General features: G+C 43.6%; 1 protein-coding gene across 1 annotated transcript in view; it reads right to left on the bottom strand.

Annotated features, from left to right (window-relative positions):
- Window positions 1–12,967, bottom strand: part of cacna1ab (calcium channel, voltage-dependent, P/Q type, alpha 1A subunit, b) — a gene marked incomplete at its 3' end in the record, with an annotated part of 133,621 nt that overhangs the window by 57,335 nt on the left and 63,319 nt on the right. Inside the window, 16 exon segments of the mRNA XM_084006627.1 lie at window positions 344–669; window positions 791–1,413; window positions 3,507–3,524; window positions 3,526–3,661; window positions 4,058–4,164; window positions 4,640–4,707; window positions 4,877–4,997; window positions 5,111–5,183; window positions 5,266–5,397; window positions 6,822–6,934; window positions 7,753–7,865; window positions 8,844–9,041; window positions 9,722–9,814; window positions 10,595–10,639; window positions 10,716–10,831; window positions 11,643–11,746. Of these exon segments, the coding sequence (XP_083862753.1) occupies window positions 344–669; window positions 791–1,413; window positions 3,507–3,524; window positions 3,526–3,661; window positions 4,058–4,164; window positions 4,640–4,707; window positions 4,877–4,997; window positions 5,111–5,183; window positions 5,266–5,397; window positions 6,822–6,934; window positions 7,753–7,865; window positions 8,844–9,041; window positions 9,722–9,814; window positions 10,595–10,639; window positions 10,716–10,831; window positions 11,643–11,746 (2,386 nt within the window).

Below are 12,967 nucleotides of genomic sequence, written 5' to 3'. Positions count from 1 at the left end.
CACGAGACGCATCCGAAAACATCCGCCATCGCTGATCGGAGGACGGGCTGGATTCACAGCCGCGTTCGCTGGTAAAGCAACAATTTAAACTAAGATAAACTAAAGTGAACTAAACTAAACTAAGATAAACTAAACTAAGATAAACTAAACTGAACCAAGGTAAATTAAACTGAACTAAACCAAACCAAGCTTAACTAAACTAAAATAAGATAAACTAAACTAAGATAAACTAAACTGAACTAAACTAAATGAAAATCAATTTAACTGAACCAAGATGAACTAAATTAAACTAAACCCCTTTGTGACCCCCGGCTCCAGATCTCGGCTCCCCCCCGTGTCTCACCCTGCAGGATGGCGTTGGTGGAGGGGTAGGGGTAGACCGGCGGCATGTCGATCTTGGTGTACTCGGGTTTGGCCAGGCTGGTCAGGATCAGGCTGTCCATGCTGTGGAGCAGCGTGTGGGTGTCGGCGTCTCGGCAGTTCAGCAGGTTGTTGACGTGGTCTGGGTGGTCGGCGTGGACTGACGGGATGGCGTACGGGTGCTCAATGGCGTACGGGAGCTCGATGGCGCCGGCCAGCTTGCTGTTGTTGCGGAAGTTGTCCAGGTCCTCGTTGTACTGCTGGATGGGCCGCGTGGTGGAGAGGTTGGGCCCGGTGCTGTGGTGCTCCCTGGGGAGGGGAGAAGGTTCATGAATTAGCTGATGGAAGGAGTATTTGATCAAACCTTTTACTGCTCGTAAAGTTGTAATTTGAGACCCTTGAGAGAGAACAGAAGCCTTCTTTCACTCACCTTCTGGTGCGATGCCCTCTGCTCCTCTCCTGGTTGCCATGGCGATGCCGTCTCGTCTTCCGTCCCTCGCCCTCCTCGCCTTTCTCCCCCTCTCCCTCCGTCCCCCTGGATCGGTGCCTCCTGCCCTCCTCCCCCCCCTCCCGGGCCGCCCGGCGGTGCTGATGGGACCTCCTATGTTCGTTGTTGCCCCCCTCAGCCGCCGTCTCGCCCTGGTGGTGGGGGGACGTGCTGCGCGCCTCCCTGTTCCTGTGCCGGTGCCCTCGGTGGCTCCGGTGGCCATGCCGTTCCTCCCCCTGCTGGCCTTCCGTGTTGCCCAGAGACGTGCAGCTGAAGCCGCGCTCCATGCGGGTCTCCGTCGGCTGGCTGGCGTCTGGCTGGCTGGCGTCTGGCTGGCTGGCGTCTGGCCCGCCGGCGGCTTTCTGATGGTGGCGGTGGTGGTGGTAGTGGTGGTGGGTGGCTCGGCGGTGGTGGTCCACGTCCTGGCGCCGGTACTCCTGGTCCAGAGGTAGCTCACCAGGCTGGGTCTTGTTGGTGTTGTTGTTGCGGTTGTCCTGCGGGTTGACCACCAGTGGCCGGTCCAGGTGGGTCTTCATGTCGCCGCGGGCTTTCCGTGGGTAGGACACCTGGGTCGGGGGACATGAAGGACAGCCGGGTGAGTGGGAGAAACATTGTAGAAGGGTCATTGTTGTCATGGTGATGACACACGCGTTACTCTGGAAAGAATATGGACGGTAGTCAAGTGTTTACTTAACGGCACAATTCAAACAGGTCCAAAAATTATTTGTATCTCGCCATTGACTACTAATATTTGTTCTGGGGGACACCCAAGAAGTGGACGTCGTCATGGTGACGTCACCTGTCGGTTTGTGGGATACAGTTTTGGCTACCAGCGAAGGAAGTGACCATATTTGGACTGTGGAGAAGCAAAAGGTGGATCTGCACCCAGGACAGCACGCTTACTGGATCTGGATCCATGTGGATTCTGGTGTGAAGCTGCTAACAAAGTTAGCTTCTATAATTCAAGGTGAACTTTACAGCTAAGTGTTAAAGTCATCTTAGTAGCTAACTAGCATTGGTAGCGTGGTAGCGACCTGGCAATCAGCAGGTAAGCCCCGCCCCCTAAAGCATCCCCTGCTTCCTGGTCTGTTGGACTCTAAATGGACCATAATGTACTAAATGAACATCATGCTGGATTGAAGAAGACTTGAAACTAGAGTTTGAGACCATAAACTCATGTTTACAATGTTTACTGAGATAATACATCAAGAGAGAAGTAGGACCATTTTCTCATAGACTTCTATACAACCAGAGAGGAGTCGCCCCCTGGTGGCCAGCAGAGAGAAGTAGGACCATTTTCTCATAGACTTCTATACAACCAGAGAGGAGTCGCCCCCTGGTGGCCAGCAGAGAGAATTACAGTTTAAGGTATCCAGCTTTGGCTTCACTTTTCGGAACCGGAGGTAACACCAGAGGGCGCTTAGTGTCTATTAGATGCCAACTTTGACCTTCAGGCAGTTCAGACCTCAGTTGACCCAGAATAAAACCCAGAATAAACCCACAACCCGCCCCATTCTCTCTGCTGAGCCACAGACATTCACGTTTTGGCTCCAGCTGTTAATAACTAGTTCTCTTATCCACTTGAATCATCTTCTTGACTTTGTGTCTGAAGTGCGTTACTCTTCGCTCCAGTTCTTGTTTCGGGTACAGCTCTGGATTTCTCTGCATGCCCCACTTTAATAATGCATCGCTCCCCAGCATGCAGCATCAGGCCGCCCCACATAGCAGCGGCTAGCGCAATAACAACACTCATCGCCCTTAAAGGGACAGTACACCCCAGGGGCCCAAAACCTGCAGCATGACCCAGAATGCACGGCGGTTAAAAAAAAGTCTTCGGTGCCGAATGTAAGTTTTTGTGAAAAACCTCAGAAACACTTTCAAGTCCATCTCCTCCTTAAAACGTTGATGTCCGATATCAAACATAAATCTGCTTTTTAATTGAATGAATGAAGAGTTTTTTAATTCAGCCGTCCAACCGACTATGGATGATAGTGTCCCTTTAAGTGGTTGAAATCAGATCACTCACAGATCACTCCTCCACCTTCTCCAAAGTCACATTCAAGCATTTTTCAAGCATTTCCAGGTGCATTTCCATGCTTTTCCAGCCCCTTCCAGCTGTGGTAAACTCCATATTTGTATCAATCCAATGGTCAGTATTCAGTCTACTTATGATGTCACTTGTTCATCACATTAAATAAGATGTTATTGTCCTCTAAACAACCAACATGATGTTTGGAGACAGCTTTTTACAGAAGGACCACAAATGAAAGGAAAACTAATTCCACTAACAGATCCACAGAAATATAATCACCAACTATTTTCATCATCTGTTCATCATCAAAAGTCATTTTTCATAAAGAAATGTCAGAAAATGCTGTTTTCAGTCCCTCAGATATGGAGATCTTCTTTCCTCTGTTCTATCATAGATGTCATCACATACAACACACATTTCAAGACCTTTAGTCTACATCCAAGCACTTCTCAAACCTTGAACACACCACACTCAAATTCAAGGGTTTTCAAGGATTTCCAGGATTTCCCGCACCAACCCTGTCATTACATTATACATGTGTGTCTGGTCCTCACCTCCTCCTCCTCCCACAATACAATACATCATATACTGTACGTGTGTGTGTGAGTGTGTGTGTGTGGTCCTCACCTCCTCCCCCTCCCCCCCCCACCTTCCAGTCCTCCTGCTCCAGCTCGTTGTAGAGTGCCTCACGACTCGTCATCAGGTTCTGTCGGCGGATCTCGCTGGTTCTCTGCTCCCACACAGACTTGCTGCCCTTGATGTGGTTCTTCTGCTGCTCCTTCCTGTTGGGGGGGGGGGGGGGGGGTTAGTATTTTGTACTTCCTCTCTTCATATTAAAACAAATATCTGTACTTTCTACTCCTCACATTTACAAAACAGGCTTTTTTCTTTAGATTGAATTGCATTTGAGGGGAATTATAGATTCTTCTTCTATTCTTTAGTGTGTGTACATGTGTGTGTGTGTGTGTGTGTGTGTGTACATGCATGTGTGTGTATGTGTGTGTGTGTGTGTGTGAGTTTGTGTATTTGTGTGTGTGTACATGTGTGTGTGTGTGTGTGTGAGCTTGTGTATTTGTGTGTGTGTGTGTGTGTGAGTTTGTGTATTTGTGTGTGTGTGTGTGTGTGTGTGTGTGTGAGTTTGTGTATTTGTGTGTGTGTGTGTGTGTGTGTGTACTCACGCAGCTATAGACAGGTTAGCTGCTGACAGCGGGCTGACCTCGGCCACTTCCTTGGCCTTCTGCATTGCTGTCTTCTGATTGGCTGCTTCCTCCTGTTCCTCCTCGTCCTATTGGAAGAAGAAGAGAGTCGTCAGTCAGTCATTTCAAAACGCCAGCTCAAACGCAACGATAAGAATATTTCATGTTTTCACAACTTTTCTGCCAAAATTATTCAGAATATTATCCAGATAATCTTCAACTACATCGCTTAAAAACTTTGGAAAAGTTTTGAAATTGAAAAGTCACTAAATTTTTTTTTTTTTTAAGATCAAGTAAAGAGTTATTTATAAACTTGCTATAGTTTGTCACCATTTAAATAATAATTACTTATTATTATTGTCTTTTTTTTCTTAGTATTCTTCTTTTCATTTGCAACCTAAACAACTCAAAAAACAATAATAAATAAAAAATATTTGAGTTATATATATATATATATATATATATATATATATATATATATATATATATATATATATATATATATATATATATTTGTGTTATGAGATGACCCTGATGGACCCTGAACCCTGATGGACTCTGTACTTTGGTGAGCTCCTGGGCGTTGGCCAGGTTGTCCACAGCGATGGCCAAGAAGACGTTCAGCAGAGTGTCTGAGGAGGCGTTAAGGAGAAATATGGACGGGAGGAAACGGCAGATAAATGGGATAAAACGTGTGTGTGTTTGTGTGTGTGTGTGTGTGTGTTTGTGTGTGTGTGTGTGTGTGTGTGTGTGTGTGTGTGTGTGTGTGTGTGTGTGTGTGTGCGTGCACTGTCAGGATACAGTTGCCGAAGAGCGTGAGGACGATGAAGAAGATGGAGAAGACCATCCCCTTGTCGTTCACTCCTCCCTGGGACTCGATACCGTTGTACATCACCACGTTCCAGTCCTCTCCGGTCAGGACCTGCAGGAGACACACCCGAGGGGGGTCTACTAGTACACTAGACCGAGGGTCTACTAGTCTACTATGGATAATTATTTAAATGTATTTTTTAATATAAAGTCTGTGTGTCGTACCTGAAACACCGTCATGATCGCTGCTGCAAAAGTGTCAAAGTTGGTTGGCGGGGTTCCGTCGACAAAGTTGAATCTGAGAAGAAGAGAAGAAGAAAACCGTCACGATGGTGAAGACGAAGACGAGGAAGGACAGGGAGCTGAGAGATGATACTGACTGTCCTCCGAACAGCTGCATCCCCAACAAGGCAAAGACCACGATGAAGAGGAAGAGGAGGAACAGCAGACTGATGATGGACTTCATGGAGTTCAGCAGGGACACCACTAGGTTTCTGAGAGGAGCCCAGTACCTGAGGAGGAGGAGGGGAAGGAGGGGGAGGAGGAAGAGGAAAGGAGGAGAATCCATTAAGGAAGGGCAGAGGGAAGAAAGAGATGAAGGAAACACAAAAACGCGAATGAAAAAATTGGAAAACATTAAAGTCATAGGCGATTTTATTTTTTATTTTTATTTATCTATTAACACTTTCTGTTATATTGCTTGAAATCATTGTAAGGTGTACGTACTGTACATTAAAAGCACTGAAATAATCAAGAAGTAAACATCGGTGATGGCGATAACCGAGGGGAGAGAAGAGGCTGGAAAAAGACGCCATGACGCCCAGTCTAGACGGGTAATAATCTGCTTTGTTTTGCGTGAAAGGGGTTACATTTCTTGATTTGTTTCTAGTAACTTAAATAATATCCTAGTAACTCAAAGGGAAACCTAGTTACTTAAAGGCTAAGCTAGTAACTTAAAAGCTAACCTAGTAACCTAAATGCTATCCTAGTAACTTAAAGGCTAATCTAGTAACTTAAATGCTATCCTAGTAACTCAAAGGGAAACCTAGTTACTTAAAGGCTAAGCTAGTAACTTAAAGGCTAACCTAGTAACTTAAATGCTATCCTAGTAACTTAAAGGCTAACCTAGTAACTTAAATGCTATCCTAGTAACTCAAAGGGAAACCTAGTTACTTAAAGGCTAAGCTAGTAACTTAAAGGCTAACCTAGTAACTTAAATGCTATCCTAGTAACTTAAAGGCTAACCTAGTAACTTAAATGGTATCCTAGTAACTCAAAGGGAAACCTAGTTACTTAAAGGCTAAGCTAATAACTTAAAGGCTAACCTAGTAACTTAAATGCTATCCTAGTAACTTAAAGGCTAACCTAGTAACTTAAATGCTATCCTAGTAACTTAAAGGCTAACCTAGTAACTTAAATGGTATCCTAGTAACTCAAAGGGAAACCTAGTTACTTAAAGGCTAAGCTAGTAACTTAAAGGCTAACCTAGTAACTTAAATGCTATCCTAGTAACTTAAAGGCTAACCTATTAACTTAAATGCTATCCTAGTAACTCAAAGGGAAACCTAGTTACTTAAAGGCTAAGCTAGTAACTTAAAGGCTAACCTAGTAACTTAAATGCTTTCCTAGTAACTCAAAGGGAAACCTAGTTACTTAAAGGCTAAGCTAGTAACTTAAAGGCTAACCTAGTAACTTAAAGGGTAACCTAGTAACATAAAGGTAAACCTAGTAGCTCAAATGCTATCCTAGTAACTTAAATGCTATCCTAGTAAGTTAAATGCTATTTTAGTAACTTAAAGGCTAACCTAGTAACTTAAATGCTATTTTAGTAACTTAAAGGCTAACCTAGTAACTTAAATGCTATTCTAGTAACTTAAAGGCTAACCTAGTAACTTATAGCTAACATAGTAGCTCAAACAGTTAGCAAACAACTTACTTAGTAACTTTGAAGATGCGGAGCAGCCTAAGAGCTCGTAGCACACTGATCCCGAAGGAGGTCCCTGGTTTGATGGTGGCCCAGGCCACCTCGAAGATGCTGCCCACGATCACCTTCAGGGAAACACAGTGGTACAGTCCAGTCAACTCAAAATTGTACAAAAATAGATAATAATAATTGACAGTTAAAACTTTTCTTTCTGTGTGAACTTTTAGTCTCCCACCTGTTGGGATATGTGTAACTTTCTGTAGCTATTTGTAGCTAGCTGTAGCTATCTGTAGCTTTAGCTTTCTATAACTATCTGTAGCTTGCTAGCGTCGATTCGCCAGTGAGAAAACCAATACCCTTGCAGCAACATGAGGACATCACCACTTGCACCAGATTTCTAGATTTTTGTGATACTTTTGTTAACATATAAAAAAATATCTATACCTCTGAGACATTAATGAGCTAAAACTCACAGACCGCATATTAAATGATTGTGCACACGTCCTATTATTTGACAAATGGTTTATTATACTCCAAGCTAAAAAAAAAAACACAAAAAAAACCAGATGCTAAATAGAGAGTGCTACCTGAATTCACCTGCAGGCTAACTGGCGGTCCCTCAGCCACATGAGTTATTGATTATGGAGATTTAGTTTGTTTGATGAATAATCATGAAAGTCAAACACCACTTTGGAGCCGAGTCTTTAACTCTCTGTTACCATGGAGACACTTTACACACATAGGCCTATCATGTTTTGCCGGCGCGTAACATGAAGAAACGAGGCAATAAGTTGCTGCAACATGTCGGCGGGAAAGATGTATATTATTGGTGACAAACGAGGAGCTGAATCAACTCGTTGAGATTAGTCATCAAAACCTGGTGGTTTAGAGCTGTGTGTGTGTGTGTGTGTGTGTGTGTGTGTGTGTGTGTGTGTGTACTCACCACACAGTCGAAGCAGTTGAAGGAGGAGTGCAAGTAGGGCTGAATTCCCAACCCATACATCTTTATCAGCATCTCAGACATGAACAAACCCAGGAAGATAAACTCTGCATAGACTGGAGGGAGGAGGAGGAGGAGGAGGGAGAGAGGAATGAGAGAAAGGAAGGAAGGAAGGAAGGAAGGAAGGAAGGAAGGAAGGAAGGAAGGAAGGAAGGAAGGAAGGAGAAAGAGGGAAGGAAAGGGAGGAGGCAGGAAGGAGAAATAAAGAGAGAAAGGGAGTTGGGAATGTGAAAGAGAGAAGGAAATGAAGGTGGAAGGAGAAAGAGGGAGGGATGAAGGAGATAGAGAGAAGAAAAGGAGGCAGGAAGGAGAAAGAGAGGAGGAAAGGAGGAGAAGGAGATAAGGAAAGGAGGGAGGCGGGATAAAGAGAAGGAAATGCAGAACGAAAGGGAGGAGGGACGGAAAGAGGGAAGGAGAAAGAAGGAAGCAGGGAGTTGGTTAAAAGGAGGACAGACGAAGGTGAAGTTGAAAGACGTTGCAATTGTGAGAGATAAAGTGTGGATTAAAAAAAGATGGGAGATATAAGTCAGATAAAAGAGAGAGGGGGAGGAGGGGATAACAGAAGAGGAGGAAGGTAAAGAGAGACAGAAGTCAATAATGGAGTGAGCTCAGTATGACAGTCTGCTGATGAATGGACTCCATCAGCAGCTACAGCTTCATATGCTAATGAGCCTGGACAGCAGCCAGTGTGTGTGTGTGTGTGTTTGTGTGTGTGTGTGTGTGTGTGTGTGTGTGTGTGTGTGTGTGTGTGTGTGTGTGTGTGTGTGTGTGTGTGTGTGTGTGTTTGTGTGTGTGTGTGTGTGTGTGTGTATTGAAGCTACAAAGGTTAGTACTAGTTTAGTAACACAATGGTTAACTGGACTCCAGTTTTCAATTTAAATAATTACACATTTTCATTCCCTTCATTCCTCGAAGCCTCGGTGCTAACACGCTAGTGTGCTAACACGCTAGTGTGCTAACATGCTATTGTGCTAACATGCTAGTGTGCTAACATGCTAGCACGTACGTTAGTGTTTTCCGTGCGTTTTACTCACAGAGGAAGTCGGACAGCAGCTCGGGCTGGTTGTAGTGCACCGCCGCCACACACATGGTGTTGAGGCCCACCAGGCAGAGCACCGTCCAATAGAAAGCCTGAGTCTTCACGATCTTGCGGATAAAGAATCGCAAGCGTCGTTCCTTCTTGCTGTAATTGGAGCCGTCGATCCCGCTCTTTATACTGGAGCGGGCGAACCCTGGTGGTGTGGGGGTGGGGTGTCGGGGGGACATGACAGTCTATAGTTTAAGGCACTTCATGCTTGGCTTCACTTCTCAGGCGCGGAAGTGAGTTTGTAAGTAAGTTTGACTGATACACTTTCACTTTTTTTTTAAACACAACAGAGGACATTAGGCCTGAAATAAATACATAAATAAATAAATAAAATAATAATTAACAAATAATAACAAAAAATAAGTAAAAAGAATACAGTTATGAAAAAATAAATAAAGAATAGAAATAAAAATAAATGATATGATAAAATAAATTAAATACAAAGTGCTTAATATATGTATCTACATACTTAGTTCTATATATGTAAATAAAAGTGATACAAATAGACAAATATCTAATAAATGAAATTAAGCAACAAATCAAAAATAAAAATTAGAATTCATTTGGCATTTCCATTGCAGCAGTTTCATGTAGATAAAAAAACATTACATTTTCCATTAGTTTCATATTCTGCTACAACAACCCATTACATCTTTAGATTAGATACTCAGATACTCTGCAGACTTCACACTGGCACTTTTTATGAACCCCACTGCATTAATATAAGAACTACAAGAACTGAACAAACCAAAGCGCTGCAGTTTTTTCCTGGAGAAGGAGAGCTAACTGACTTTCATTAATCCTCGTCACATCTGTCTTTCTTACCTACTGCGTCTCCCATGTTGTCCTCTCCTTCCTCGGGGTTTAGCAGCTCCGTCTTGTTGTTTTTGGTTTTGATGGTTGGCCTTCGCCTCGAACCTAAAAATGAGAAGGACAAAATAAAAGACTGTGACTTCATCTGAAATCCATCTTTCCATCTTAGCGTCCGAACCACAGACTGTATAAGAAGTGGACTTTTGGAGTTGGGTTTTTTTTGCAACTAGTGAAGTAAGTGGACCTTACTGGATCTGGATCCATGTGGATTCTAGTGTGAAGCTGCTAACAAAGTTAGCTTCATAGTTCAAGGTCAACTTTACAGCTAAGTGTTAAAGTCATCTTAGTAGCTAACTAGCATTGGTAGCGTGGTAGCGACCTGTCAATCAGCAGCTAAGCCCCACCCCCTAAAGCATCCCCTGCTTTCTGGTCTGGTGGACTCTAAATGGACCATAATGTACTAAATGAACATCATGCTGGATTGAAGAAGACTTGAAACTAGAGATTGAGACCATAAACTCATGTTTACAATGTTTACTGAGATAATACATCAAGAGAGAAGTAGGACCATTTTCTCATAGACTTCTATACAACCAGAGAGGAGTCGCCCCCTGGTGGCCAGCAGAGAGAAGTAGGACCATTTTCTCATAGACTTCTATACAACCAGAGAGGAGTCGCCCCATGGTGGCCAGCAGAGAGAATGACCATTTAAGGCACTTCAGCTTGGGCTTCACTTTTCAGAACCGGAGATTGCCGCCTGCTCGCTAAAAGCTAACGTTAGCTGTCAAACTTGTCTCTACGCTGACATTGGGTTTTGTTTAGTCGCAGCCGAGCAACGGAGCTTCCTACTAACAGAACAAACAATAAAAAAAGAAGGTCAGTTACCATCGAAGTTCACTGTGCCGTCCTCCTCTGCCAGGATCACCTCTTCTTTAACAGAAGATAGGACTAGTTAGTTAGTGAACCGTATCGGGATCTACTTGGTGATGATCAGTTGTGCACCGACCTGCTTTGCAGATCCACTCCAGGTATCCGTTGAGCTCTCGCTCGATCTGCTGCTGTCGCCTCAGCTTCAGGAACTCGCTCCGGTTCTCCACTCGCTCTCTCTCTTTTGCAAATTCACTGTGGGCACATTCCTTCTGTTTGACTTGGCTTATTGCAACGGAACAAAACACAAAATCTAATGTATTTTTATCGGAGGACATTTTAACTGTGAAAATGACTGCAAGTGTCCACAGACACACAGAAGAGCATAACATAAGATAACATTAAGATAAGATCATCCTTTATTAGTGCCACGGTGGTGAAACTTACAGAATTACTGCAGCAAAAAAGTTTTGTGCAACAACAAGAGTACAAAACTAATCAGGGCCACTGTAAGGGGGAAAAAAGGAGCTGAGAAAGGGGGGCAATATTCAGAGAAAAAAAGTGGCAAATTTGCGAGTTTATAAACACATATAGCCGATATATAAATAGGTTTCTTGGTTCCTCTAACACCGGATGTTTGCAGTTGCCAGGACAACAAGTGAAAGCTACCGCTAGCATCTTAGCCCACACGCCCCGATCAATGAACACCCATAAGATGACAATGTGTCCTCATATAAATAAAACCAATAACCATCAACATCATCACCCATGGGATGGATTCATTAGAACCATAAATGCCTTCATTCATGGGAAGTTAGCTACCATAATTGCCAGTTGTTAACATCATAATAAATTCACAAATTTGCCCCCTTTTTTTCTCTGAATACCGCCCCCCCTCTCTCGGCTCCATTTTTCAAATGTTTATTTCCTACAGTGGTCCTGATACGCTGTTGTACAAAACAGAACAAATGCAACAAAAAAGTAAGAAAATATAATCAAAGACAGACATAACTGCATATATGAAATGTTGATATTGCATATAATATTGGTGTTGTGGTCCTCGTACCCTGAGAGGACGCCCAGCACCAGGTTGAGCATGAAGAAGGAGCCGATGATGATGAGGGGGATGTAGTACATCCAGTTCCAGGCGCTGCCCTCCACATCATTACTCTGCAGGAGGAAACAAAGACACAGATTGTCTTAGAATGACTGGTCATCTGAAATATTATGTATATATATATATATATAATATCCGATTTATTAAAATGTGTATGTTCATCAAGACTGATGACGACCTGAAAGGTCAGAAATATTTCACTTTTAATGGACCTTTGCTCTTCTTGTGTAGAGTCTGTCTTCCTTCTAATATTTAATCTCCGGTTTACCTCACTTCTCAGTCAAACAGCTTAATATTCTTTACTGCCCACGTTGTTTGACAAAAAAGTTAAAAAAACAAAAACAAACTCACTACTCATTATATATTGAGCTTGCCATATTGTCATGTTGTCATGTTGTCCAAATATTTCAGTTATTATCATACTACATGGGCTGCACGGTGGTGTAGTGGGTAGCACTCTCGCCTCACAGCGAGAGGATCCCGGGTTCGATTCCCGGGTCGGCCCCGGGTTCCTTCTGTGTGGAGTTTGCATGTTCTCCCCGTGTAAGCGTGGGTTCTCTCCGGGTTCTCCGGCTTCCTCCCACAGTCCAAAGACATGCAGGATGGGGATAGGTTCATTGATGACTCTAAATTGCCCGTAGGTGTGAATGTGAGCGTGAATGGTTGTTTGTCTCTACATGTTGGCCCTGTGATAGACTGGCATCCTGTCCAGGGTGTACCCTGCCTTCGCCCAATGATAGCTGGGATCGGCTCCAGCCCCCCCACGACCCTGAATACAGGATAAGCGGTAGATAATGGACGGATCATACTACATACTATACAACAACAATATAAGGTACATACATATTCCATAATTAATCTTGACAAGTAGTGTATAAATAGACTGTATTTAACTATTTTGTGGACTGAAGCGTTTGTTCAACTTGTAAAGGAAATTACCATATTTGGACAATAGCAATAGTAGCTAACTGCATTGGTAGCCCCTAGGGTTGTAAACGATAAACTGATGCGACCGGATATTCGGTTCAACAAGTGAGAGATACGGCTGCATCGGTAGCAGCCTCCTTAATCGATACGAATTATCAATGAATTCCTAGATGAATCGGTTACAGAGTCATGGATCGGGTATCGCGAGACTTTGAAGCGGTCGGCGGCATCATATCTATGGGCGGCATTACACCAGCGTCTCTAAAACAACACGAGAGCTGAAGCTGCCGATGAAACGCCATAGCTGCCTAGCTTGTATGAGTGATAAACAAGGGACAACACGGAAC

Source organism: Eutrigla gurnardus, assembly GCF_963514095.1.
Source record: "Eutrigla gurnardus genome assembly, chromosome: 3".
Taxonomy (NCBI): Eukaryota; Metazoa; Chordata; class Actinopteri; order Perciformes; family Triglidae; genus Eutrigla; species Eutrigla gurnardus.
Note: the sequence above shows the minus strand (reverse complement) of the source record. Positions and strands in the feature narration are given on the sequence as shown.